The following is a 12,600-nucleotide window of genomic DNA, read 5'->3' on the forward strand; positions in this document are numbered from 1 at the left end:
TTAAAAAAAGTGAAAAAAGAAAAGTAACCTGCAGATAATTAAGAGCTCTGCAGATAGCCCTAGCTGGTTTGGCTCAGTGGATAGAGCATTGGCCTGCAGACTGAAGGGTTCCAGATTCGATTCCGGCCACAACCCAGGCATATGCTCTGACCGGGAATCAAACTGGTGACCTCTTGGTTCCTAGGTCGACGCTCTGCCACTGAGCTACACCCGGCTTGGCTATTAATGTCCCTTTAAAAATGTCCCTGCCCTAGCCGGTTTGACTCAGTGGATAGAACACTGGTCTGTGGACTGAAGGGTCCCTGGTTTGATTCCGGTCAAGGGTACATGCCCAGATTGCAGGCTTGATCCCCAGTGTGGGGTGTGCGGCAGCCAATCAATGATTCTCATCATTGATGTTTCTATCTCTCCCTCCCTCTCCCTACCTCTCTGAAATAAAAGTACATTTTAAAAAACAAAAAGGTGTATATAAAAAAATGTCCCTGAACCATGAACTGAAGTTTTTATTTGCTACCTTATAAGAAGCTGGAAAGGTACCTTTTTGCAATTCCAGGGTTCAAGGGAAAGATTTAGATTACTGGGATAATTAACATACTCAAGTCTGGAAGGGACCTCAAGAGTTAACTATTCCCCTCCAACCACATTGATTGGTTGCCACTTGCACATGCCCCAACCGGACCAGGACCGGAGATCGTGCCTGCAATCAAGGTATGTGCCTTTGACTGGAATCGAACCCATGAACCTTCAGTCTGCAAGCCAACCTCTGAGCAAAATCAGCTAGGGCAGGAAATTCTTGCTATTGAGCCAGTTTTGTGTTGTTTTTTTCTGAGACTTCCACTCATTTGTCTAGTTCTACCCTCCCAGGGCCACAGCAAGCAAGTAAAATGGCCCTTCCACAAGACAGTCATTCAGATACTTCAAGTAGGATCATGCCACTATGAATCCTCTAGTCTCCAGACTCATAGTCTCAGTTCTGTCAACTTCCTTGACTGTGACTTAGTTTTGAGTCCCTTCGTCATTCAGGTCAACCTCTCCTAAACTTGTTTTAGCTTATTAATGTCCTTTCATGGACGGTCCCATAATTGACGGCACCTAAGTATGGTCTAACCAACTGGAACAGCATGAAGCAGGCCTAGCACCTTCTTTGTTCTGATACCTGGACTACACCCCTCTCAGACTCACATGAGGCACAGTTCCAATAGAGAACTTCCAGAAATGTTTTAAGTAATGTGATTCGGATGGAATAAGGGTACAGCTAGTCAAAGGACTCCTTTGAAGGACAACACTCCTTGAATATATGAGCTATTGTCTTTTTTTTTTTTTTGAAAGTCTATTCCTTTTTAACCACTTTGAACTAGAGTATAGAATTAAAAGTTAGTAGGAGACTTGGATGCTGCCCTGGAGGAGACTACTGTCTAGTGTTTGTTCTCTGAACATTTAAAGATAAAATGATTCCTCTTGAAGAGACATTTTTCTTAGCATTTTTCTAAGAAGCCAAATTCCAGTAACAACCAAAAAGTTCCATTCATCTGACAAATCTCTGTGCCACTTATTTTCCAGTTTAAATGTTGGTGGAGAAAGAAGGTAAGATGCTGTGTCAAAACTACATCTATAGCTCATACTCACTGATCCTTAGACTTTGCTGCCTCCAAAAAGGGGCTGTCACTCTGCTATGGGAGACAGCATTTAACTGTTGTCTTTTAATCTCCCTTAAACTAAAACAGCCCCCCCCACTCCAACTATTTTAGTTTTTATTATTACACTGGCTTTTTTGAAAGTCTGGCCCAGTTCTCTTGCATAATGTCTCACATTCTAGATCTGTTTCCTCACAATTAAATTTAAACATTTTCTAGTAGGAATACTTCTCAGGCGAGATTCCATCTTATCAGGAGGTACCTAATGTCACTATTGGTGATTCTAATTTTGATCACTTGATTAAGATGGCGATCTCCATGTCATTTCATTGCAATGGTACATTGCAATTTGTGGGGTGATACTTTGAGACCATGTGAGTAGTCAGTTTCCCCCAACCTTTTGTTCAATCAATTCCTGAATCAAAGATTGCCCTAGCAGTGACAAAATACTGATTTCTGTATTCTAGGCATTTCTCATTCTTCGCTGGCATTCTTAAGAGTCCCCCTGCCATGTTTTTAGATTATCACTATGAAGTCAGAGAACAATGACTATTTTAGAATAAATACAATTCAGTTAAATATCTTGTTAAATATGTGTGCATCTTATACATATGAAAAAATATATAAAATATGCTCATGTGAAAAACATGCAGATATCAAACAGATAGTTGTGTGATTATAGACTATCAAGGGATACACAAGAAAACTGGTTTCTCAAATGGGCACTGGGGGACAAGGATTGGAGGGAGACTTATTCTCCTTTTTATACATTTATTTCTTTTTAAAATATATTTTATTGATTTTTTACAGAGAGGAAGGGAGAGAGATAGTTAGAAACATCGATGAGAGAGAAACATCGATCAGCTGCCTCCTGCACATCTCCCACTTGGGATGTGCCCGCAACCCAGGTACATGCCCCTGACCGGAATCGAACCTGGGACCTTTCAGTCTGCAGGCCGACGCTCTATCCACTGAGCCAAACCGGTTTCGGCCTTTTTATACATTTTAACTATTACATCATTCTTTATTATCTATGCAATGCTAATTAGAAAAAAAACAAAATTATCAAAAAATATTTATATACTAGAAACACATTGAAATACTCCAATTATGCCAATACAATTCCAATTCAACAAAAGAAATCTGGACAAGTACTATTGAGGTTGAGCTTATAAGACTTATGTCAGCAGGGAAGATGGGCTAAGAAGGAGCAAACTACTCTCTCACGAAGAACATACAGCTAGTAAGAATGCTGAGGCAACACTTCCTTGGTCAAGATCAGAGCTACTCTTACAGAAATGAAGAGAGGAGAGGAGAGGAGTTCCACAGTGGCTACTGATGTAACTACCAAACATTCCCATCCGGGGTTCTGTCAGGGAAGCACTGCTGACACTGCTGAGAGAGTGAATTTCACACGAGGAAGGGCCAACTCAGGCAGAATAGGCTCCTCCTCCTTCTTTAAAAAAATATATATTTTATTGATTTTTTACAGAGAGGAAGGGAGAGAGATAGAGAGTTAGAAACATAGATGAGAGAGAAACATCGATCAGCTGCCCCCTACTGGGGATGTGCCCACAACCAAGGTACATGCCCTTGATTGGAATCGAACCTGGGACCTTTCAGTCCACAGGCCGACGCTCTATCCACTGAGCCAAACCATTTAGGGCTCCTTCTTATTCCCTTAGTGTTTTGAGGCCTTTTGGGTAAGGTTATTACAGGGTAGGTGCCTCTACAAGTAAGGACCATTTTTCAGAATACAGTTTTTCAGCCAAAAAATGTACACTTACCTTCTGAATGCTTTCGTCCACAAGTCCACCAAGGATGTAAACTGTGTTTAGATCAATATCTTCAAGAGCTAGTGAAGAAATGAAGGCTAATGAGATCAAATCTTTATAATTTCTAAATCCAAAGAAAAGTAAAAGGAAAGAATGATAAAAGTAGGAATTTCATGAAATAGAAAACAAAGATAGATTTTCTAATCCTTTGAAAAAACAATTAAATAGATAAACCTTTGGCATATCTTATCAAGGTAAAAAGGTAGTAGACTCAAATCAACATTAGGATTCAGGAAGGAGACAAAATTAAAATTACAAAGGAATGTGAAATAGAGAATATGAAGATCAACTTAATATCAATAAACTTGAAAATTATGTGACATAGATGATTTTCTAAAATAGATGATATCTATCTAATTGATCCAAAAGGGTCAATGGAGGGAGCTGACCAGGGAAACTAGCTCGATACAATGCTACATGATCTGTGCAGTCAAGAACATACCATGTTCTGAGTCAGGAGTCAGGTACACAAGGGTTTCCAGGGGGAATACACTAAAGCAGTCTTCTTCTGTTATGTCTAGCTGAAAAATACGAATAATCCAATGTACTGTGAACTAGGTTAAGACATAACCCCACGGTGCAGCAAGGGGCTATATGTCTGACAACCTGTTCTTAGAAAGTGCTCAGCTGGGGAGGGGGCGTAGAAAGGCACAGACATGCAACCCTACGAAATGAGGCAGAAAGTATATGGGGCCCTATCAGACATACAGGGAGCATACCTCAGGACTACGGATGAGGGAGGGACACCCCCAGAGACAACCTTGTAGCGAAGGGAATGCTGGAACTGGGTTTCTGAAAGGAGGTGAGACTGACACAACAGGAAGGACTCAAAGTGGAGGGAATCATACTAAGAAAGACATGGACAAGGGATTACATGGCCCTGAGATTGGGTCTCTTTGGTTCACGTGCAGGAATCAACAAATATGTACAGAAGAAAGTAAGGTTGGAAATGGCTGCACTACGGGAGGGACTGTTAAGACAGTAACAGCAACCGTGACTGATTGTGCAGCACTGCATGGGGCACTCTTCACACTCATCGCCTCCTTGGACCTCCCTGGGAAAGGCCACACTGCCCAGTCTCAGCTCACAAGGGCATGTTTAGTGGCATTTCTTAGGAATTGATCTGGATTCTTGCCTGTATGTCAATCACTACACGTATGATGAGATCCCACTGAAAGTTGAAAAGCAACTTGGTATTCCCTAAAACTCATCTTAAATCCATATTACTTCCATAAGGATTCTTTCTCTTCCTCCAAAACTGTTTCCTAATTCTGCATCACTGAGAATAAGAAAGGACTCATGGCACTTCCCCAAAACATCCCTGGAGTACACAGTCTACATACATTATATAGGACATAAAATACAGTCCTATATACTTTTTGCCAACATGGTGGGATGAAGAAAAAATTTAAATATAAGAACTGATAAGTGGTTCTCATATTTAAAAAATTTTTTTAAGTTGTAATAATGAAAACACAATTTCTCAAAATATGAAAAAGTAAAAATATTGCCCCACAACCTATTTATAGATGACAATTCAAATAATATGCAAAATGAGGCTTACCAGGTAACTAGAAAAGCCATCATTCATCCTCAAACACTCTTTATACAGGGGACTGTCTGTTGTGAATCCAGTGAGGTAGATCCAAAATGGCCTGTCCGCTTTCTTATTTGAACCATACAACCTTCGGATCTGTCCAGCCAGCCTGCTTAGTTCCTTCAAAGAAGTAAGAACAACTTAGGGTGGAAACGCCCTCTTTTTCTAAGTTCATTGTCAATAAATGATTACTCAGTAAGTTCACTGAGTGCTATTCTGGAAAATCTCATGAACTAGAATGACCCCCTTCACTCCAGAAGTGAGTACATGCATGTGTGAGTACACATTACACGCCTGGCATCACCTTATAGATGACAACTGAGGTAATGATACTAACCAAGAAACAGTGAGTTAATGGGAAAACTGAGACTGCCCCCTCCTTCAGGACCTGTCATTATATATCTAATATGATATATGAAATTGTTCTTTTAGCTTTTATCTAAAATCTTACCATTTATTAAAGAGAAGTTAGATTACTATGCAGGCATTTTTATACTCCATCAAACAAACTTGGCACCTTCTCCCTTACTCTAGGAGATGTAAAGGACTGGGAGTTTTAACTTTCCATCCTGATTCAGAAGACCTCACAATCTGGCCTGTTTTTGTTCATAGTGGAGAAAAGGCTTTGAGTTTGATTTAATCTGGTATCTCAATAGAAACAGTAGAAAATCCTTGGTTGACCTTTTCAGAGGGCTGTAGTTAGAGATTCCCACAAATCTTCAGTTTTCCTAATTTCTCGGAAAAACAGGCAAACCCTAGCATATCTATACTAATAAAAGGGTAATATGCTAATTAGACCGGGAGACCTTCTGGACGTCCTCCCAAAGCCATGGTGGCAGGGCCAAGGCAGAGGGGGTTAGGGGCGATCAGGCCAGGAGGGGAGGGCAGTGAGGGGTGATCAGGCTGGTGGTGGGGGCCAGTTGGGGGTGAGCAGGCTGGCAGGGGGGGCCAGCTGGGGGCGATCAGGCCGGCAAGGGGGGGCAGTTGGGGTGAGCAGGCCGGCAGGCAGAGTGGTTAGGGCAATCAAACAGGCAGGCAGGTGAGCGGTTAGGAGCCAGTGGTCCCGGATTGCGAGAGGGATGGCCGACTGCCAGTTTAGGCCCGATCCCACCAGCAGTCAGACATCCCCTGAGGGGTCCCAGATTGGAGAGGGTGCAGGCCAGGCTGAGGGACCACCGGCCCCCTGCCCCACCACTAGTACTAATACAACAGGGGTTTTGGAAAATAGAAAAATTTGTTTTGTAGGTTAAGGCCTAAAATTAAGGCCCAATAAGGTTTGCTGCCTTGACATCTAATGAAATTGGATGAGCCTTGAATGGCCCAACTGCAAATTCCTCTTCCAACTCTGCTCCCATGGATAAGGTCCCATAGCCAACAATCCTTTTTATCCAAGGGACGAGGTGTAGTTCCTGATTATCCCTGAGCAGTGGGTTTTAATTCCCTGCCAGCCCACAGAATTACTCCAACAACCAATCCCATCTTCCTGCAGGAAGCAGGGGGACCCACCCTCTTGATACTGCAGAGCCTGCCCCCACAGTGCCTGGCTGTTCATTCGGTTCCCATGTGGCCCTGCATGGCATGCAATGCCATCCTCCCCCAAGGCTGAGTATATCTATATATATAAAAGCCTAAGCGACGGTTACAACCAAACGACCGGAACGACCAAAATGACTGGAACGACTGGTTGTTATGATGTGCACTGACCACCAGGGGGAAGATGCTCAACGCAGGAGCTGCTCCCTGGTGGTCAGTGCATTCCCACAGCCAACCTCCCCTTACTGGCCAACCTCCCGGGGGTGGTGGCGGTAGATGCGGCCCCTTACACAGGAGGGCCTTGGGGCTGGTTTCATCCCTCCCTCCCCTGAATTGGCCTGCCACCCACCCACCATGGTGGCAGCACAGCAAGTGAGGGAAGGAGGGGGGAAGAGGTGTGAACCTCACAGTGGCGGGGTACCAACGGGGGCGTTGGTGTCCGTTCCTTCTGCACCTAGCCTGTCGCCTCTTCTCCCAACCCTGCTGGAGCCTTTGGACCCAATTGGCCTGGCTCCGATCAGCCATGATCGCCAGCCAGGCCTAGGGACCCCACCCGTGCGTGAATTTCGTGCACTGGGCCTCTAATGTGACTAATAAACTGCGCTTCATCGTATCTGTTCAGTGTTGAGTGCCATGTGTTCAGCCATCCCCAGAACCCCAGAACCTGTAGGGTGAATGGGAGATCACTAAAACACATACATTGAAGGAAGACATGCTACCAGGTTATCTCCACACAACACAGAACAAGGCAAATATCCCTCTCCCCAACAGAAGGCCAAAGATTTCATCTCTGGAGAACTGAAACTGAAAGGCTGTAACTAGACTGGGGACACTATGAACACAGAGGCAAAGGGTTGATCGGGAATTTGGAAACTAGTGGATGTTCTACCTTCTTGGACATGTGGTGGGTCATACTTAAATCGATACAGAGTCTTGGTCCTGAGTGTTTGGCTTCCAAAAGTTTCTCCTTAGTTAAGGATCTCAGAAAACGTTTGCTGTGCTGGGGGTAGATGCCTAGAGTGGAAATATCAGAAAAATATATAAGTGGGAAAACAGAGGAATAATATTCAGTAAGAAACAAATCTCCCAGCCTTGTGAGTACTATTTCCATAGGAAGAGAAACTAGAAACTTGAAGTTTGTGCCAGGTATTCATTCATCAGGCAGTTTAGGTATAGCAGAGGGGTGAAGACTGTGCGCTCTGGAGCACTCTGCTGGGTCTAAATCTAAGTTCAGTTTGTTCATTTATTACTCGTATCAGCTTAAGCATGTTATTTAATTTCTCTGAGCCTCAGTATTTTCACCTACAAAATGGGGATAATAAAAGACCTACCCTTTAGGGTAGTCAAGGTAAAATTCTTAGCACTGAACCTAGCACATAGCTGTTGGTACCATTCCTTCTACTTCTGAGCTTATAAACACATATGTACGCTATATAGTTTACATCTGAAAGGCAGACTTCAATTTTGTTTTCTTTGATACTTTGATTCCCAACAAAATAGGACTATAGGTCTCACCTCCCAGATGTTTGTTTTTACTTAAAAACAGTATTACTATTCTTCTAGGAACATACAGATACCAGTTTGCTAACAAATAAATATAATTATACCAACAACCTGATTTATTGTTACCTGAATTTTCTGTACGATTGGCTTTTCTCCTTTCTTTTTCTTGCTTTCTTTTGCTCTTCTTTGCTGCAACTATCTTTTCCCAGTGTCTCTGTTTTCTTTGGACATTTTTCTTAGGTTATCCAGAAAACAAAATTGTTTGAAAACTTCATAAGCACCAAAAAGGAAAATGAATATTAGAAACAGTTACTGATTTTTTAAAAATTTAGATATGAAGTTAGGAGAGAAAAAGGATGGTAGATTTAACAACAGAGATGGACTAGATTGTGTTTAGAGAAACCAGAGCCCCAGAAAGACATGTGACCTGTCAGGCCCAAAGGGGAGTTTGGATTTTCTGACCCTTCTGAGGTGTATCAAACATACCTCTTGATCTGAAGCCTTAAACCAGTTAGCAGGGAATTCAACCCTTGGGATACACCAAACTCACTCCCAGTCTTCTTGTTACCAGTGTCTACCCATAGAACAGGGGTCTCTGGGACATTCCATCATCTCACAGCCCATGGCCACCCACTGCACTCACCGAGCACCAGGTGGCGCTGTCTGTGGGCAGGGTCTCCCTCTCCTGAGGCTCACACTCCACATCCATCTGTAGAAGCTGGAAGCTTTCAGAGAGGCCATCTTCGCCTGTGTCCTCTGGGATGGCTTCCTGCAGCACGTGTGACTCTGTTTTCTGAGCACTCCCTTCCGACTTCCAGTCCATGTGCTTAGCCCTCTGTCCTTTCACCCAGATTGGAAAAGGCACAACTATGTGAGACATTACATTATTGCACTTACAGAGCTATTCCCCTACATCCAAGTGACAGACAGCGTTCTTGTGTTACTGAAGGAGAAGTGCGTAAAATACTAACATGGGTTTATTGAAAAGTACGTGTGTCTTCCAGAGAAATGAGTCAGCACCGAAACGCTTCAGTAGTAAGGGAGCCAAATCCACTTCTCAGAACACAAGCACAATCCTGACACCTCGCAGCAATCGGTGACTCACTGCTGCGGTGACACAGAAAACCAAGTTATTTATCCTGTTCTTTGAAATCCACTCATGAGTTGAGGGCGGGACAGAGATGGCAAAAGCCACCTCCCCTCTATTTCAGTTTATTTTCAAAACCATTCCTTGCCCTGGCTGGTTTGGCTCAGTGGATAGAGCGTCGACCTGCGGACTGAAGGGTCCCGGGTTCGATTCCGGTCAAGGGCATGTACCTCGGTAGTGGTCACATCCCCAATTGGGGGTGTGCAGGAGGCAGCTGATCAATGTTTCTCTCTCATTGATGTTTCTAACTCTCTCTCTCTCTCTCTCTCTCCCTTCCTCTCTGTAAAAAAATCAATCAAATATATATTTATTAACAAAACAAAACAAAAGAACCATTTCTTTATGATGAAAAGCAAGTATTTATTGAATACCTACTATATGCAAAGTCCTGGACATCCTTGGAGGATGAAGAGTGAGCCAAAAAATATGGCAAAGACGCGAGAGGCGGCGTCAGCTGCTGGGGAAGCTGCCCTCACCATGCCTCTGAGCTGCCTCACCTGCACAACAGGGCGTCGGGCAGCAGCCACGATCCTTTCCCTGTAAAGGCAACTACAGAGAGCTCAGCAGAATCCTGCTTATCTATGAAGTGCAGTTAACACATCAGCTGGACCTATTTCCGGAATGCAGGGTGACCCTTCTGTTATTTAAAGATGTAAAAAATGCTGGAGACTTGAGAAAAAAGGCCATGGAAGGTGCTATTGATAGTTCATTGATAAACCCTACAGTGATTGTCGATCCATTTCAGAGACTTGTGGCAGCAAACAAAGCAGCTCATCTCTACAAACTAGGAAAAATGAAGACAAGAACTCTATCTACTGGAATTATTTTCAACCTGTCCCCAAATAACAATATTTCAGAGGCTTTGAAAAAATTCGGTATCTCAGCAAATGACACTTCAGTTCTAATTGTTTACATTGAAGATGGAGAAAAACAAATAGATAAAGAAGACCTGATAGCTAAGGTAGAAGGTCAGCAAGTTTCCCTGAAAAATCTTCCTGAAATAACAAATATTACAGAAGTCAAAAAGATATATAAACTATCTTCACAAGAAGAAAGGATTGGGACATTATTGGATGCTGTCATTTGTAGAATGTCAACAAAAGATGTTTTGTGAAATGTCAGAAACATTAAAAATGTTCAGCATTTATCAAAAAAAAATATGGCAAAGAGTGGCCCCAAACCAACCAAGGATCCATCTAGGTTGCTGCTGGTGATCTATCAAAATCTGTTTTTCCAAATTACATATTCATTCCCTCATCTCAGTTCAGTATCATTGCAGCAGAAAGCCACAGCCACCAGTGAGAATGTTTAATATCCCTCAAAGTGCTAAGGAAGAAAAATATAGAGAACCACTCTAATAGCACTCCTAATGAATGTCACAGTTTCAAAGTGGTATTCGATATCCTTAAGATGAGTAAAAATGCTCTAGTCTACAGGTGTCACAAAGAATAGTATGACCCTTGCTTGTGGCGGCTCCTGAGTCCATGTGCTACCACCAACTTAGAAAAAGTGTTACCTCTGAACAAGTAAATCTCTGTAATATCCACATGGTAAAAAGATTTTTATGATAAAAGTCATGATCTTTATTCTGACCCTTTCCACCTCTAGAGGCAACTCTTGTTAACCAGGCATTTTTAGTTCTGGTGATTAGCCCCTTACTCTGAAATCACATGCTTACACCATTACTTCTTGATTCATCAACTCAATTCCCTATGAAACACTAGAATTCAAATACTGAAATTAACCCCTTTTGCCCTGGCCAGTGTGGCTGTTTGTTGGAGCACTGTCCTTTGCATTGAAGGGTTTGGGTTCAATTCCTGGTCAGGGCGCATACCCAGGTTGTGAGTTTGATCCCCACTTGGGGCACGTACGGGAGGCAACCAATAGCTGTGTTTCTGTCTCTCTCCCTCTCCCTTCCTCTCTCTCTGAAGTCAATAGGGTGAGGATTTAAAAACAAAATTAACCCCATTTTATTTTTTGTGTCTGTTAGTTATCTTAATCTTTAAATTTTTTGAGCCATAATTTATTTAGAGTAGAGAGATTTTTAAGATTTGAAACTTATGTTCATTTTCCTGCCTAGGCTAGAGTTTACTTTTGCTTAAAACTCTGTTCTTTAATAGTCAGTACACAGTTTAGTATATGTATATATACCATTGACTCTGTCACTATGAGTTTATGGTATACAAAAAATGTAATAGTGTACATAATAATCTAGAGAAATTAGGAAAATACCAAGTTATTCTTAAACATTTCAGAAGCACTGCACTGTTCACATACGAATAGTGATGTTAGTTATAAATATATTTTTTAACAAAAGATATCCAGCCCTAGCTGGTTTGGCTCAGTGGATGGAGCGTTGGCCTGCAGACTGAAGGGTCCGGGGTTCGATTCTGGTCAAGGCACATGCTAGGGTTGTGGACTAGATCCCCAGTAGGGGGTGTGCAGGAGGCAGCCAATCAATGATTCTCTCTCATCATTGATGTTTCTATCTCTCCCTCTCACTTCCTCTCTGAAATCAATAAAAAAAAATTTTTTTAAAAGATACCTAGCTCCCTCCAGATGACTGAACAAACTTTGTATGCCAACCAGCAGTGTCATCTGCATTTTTCTGCACTTAGGCATTCAAAACAAGAACACACGAAAACTTTAAAATAAATTGGTCCAACACCTAACAACCTGAAAACAAATGTTAAATGAATGCTAGTTTGTTAACAGCCATGTGATCTCTTCCTCCTCTGAACTCCACAGTATTTTGCATTCTTATTTGTGTTTGTCCATTCACTGAGTCAGTAAATATTCATTGGCCCTAGCTGGTTTGGCTCAGTAGAGGGTCAGCCTGCGGACTGAAAGGTCCCGGGTTCGATTCTCGACAAGAGCACATACCCAGCTTGCGGGCTCAATCTTCCTCCCCCTTCCTCTCCTAAATCAACAAAAATATATTTAAAAGAGACCCACCTCAGAACAGAAGACTCACAGGATGAGAGTAAAGGGCTGGTAAAAATTTAAAATAAATCAATCAATATTAAAGTTTAAAATAAATCAATCAATATTCATTGAGCTCCTCCTCTGTGTCAGGACCTTTTGGGGAATGACTGGGAGGCAATGAATGTCCTCCCTGGAGAAGTCTGTCTGAGGAGAAAAGAGAGATAGGGGTGAAGTAACGGGAGGGGGTGCAGTTTTCTGTTGCTGTTTTAACAATTGGAAGGTTAATGCTCTCATCTTTTTTCCTACCAAACTGAATTCTTTTTCAGAAGGAATATGTAAATACATCTACCTAAACACTGAACAGTTCAAAAGATCTTTGAACAGCAGTGTTTAAATAAATACTTGGTGAATAAAAAGAGTGTTATA

General features: G+C 42.2%; 1 protein-coding gene and 1 pseudogene across 15 annotated transcripts in view; one reads left to right on the forward strand and one right to left on the reverse strand.

Annotated features, from left to right (window-relative positions):
* Window positions 1–3,331: 3,331 nt before the first annotated feature.
* TRMT10B (tRNA methyltransferase 10B) overlaps window positions 3,332–12,600 on the reverse strand; it is a 13,368-nt gene continuing 4,099 nt past the window's right edge. For 4 of the 14 annotated variants that reach the window (XM_015560510.1, XM_006758460.2, XM_015560508.1 and 1 more), the window contains 7 exons: window positions 9,074–9,209; window positions 8,746–8,942; window positions 8,229–8,337; window positions 7,489–7,613; window positions 5,034–5,186; window positions 3,912–3,990; window positions 3,332–3,489 (listed from right to left, as the gene is read on the reverse strand). In XM_015560510.1, the coding sequence (XP_015415996.1) occupies window positions 3,347–3,489; window positions 3,912–3,990; window positions 5,034–5,186; window positions 7,489–7,613; window positions 8,229–8,337; window positions 8,746–8,925 (789 nt within the window). In that variant the 5' untranslated portion in view covers window positions 8,926–8,942; window positions 9,074–9,209 and the 3' untranslated portion in view covers window positions 3,332–3,346. The other 10 variants (XM_006758458.2, XM_015560512.1, XM_015560509.1 and 7 more) reach the window with 9 other exon arrangements.
* LOC102762326 lies at window positions 9,737–10,397 on the forward strand (annotated as a pseudogene). The gene has a single exon (XR_001512963.1). The product of XR_001512963.1 is annotated as an EKC/KEOPS complex subunit TPRKB pseudogene (transcript).

Source organism: Myotis davidii, unplaced genomic scaffold, assembly GCF_000327345.1.
Source record: "Myotis davidii unplaced genomic scaffold, ASM32734v1 scaffold534, whole genome shotgun sequence".
Taxonomy (NCBI): domain Eukaryota; kingdom Metazoa; phylum Chordata; class Mammalia; order Chiroptera; family Vespertilionidae; genus Myotis; species Myotis davidii.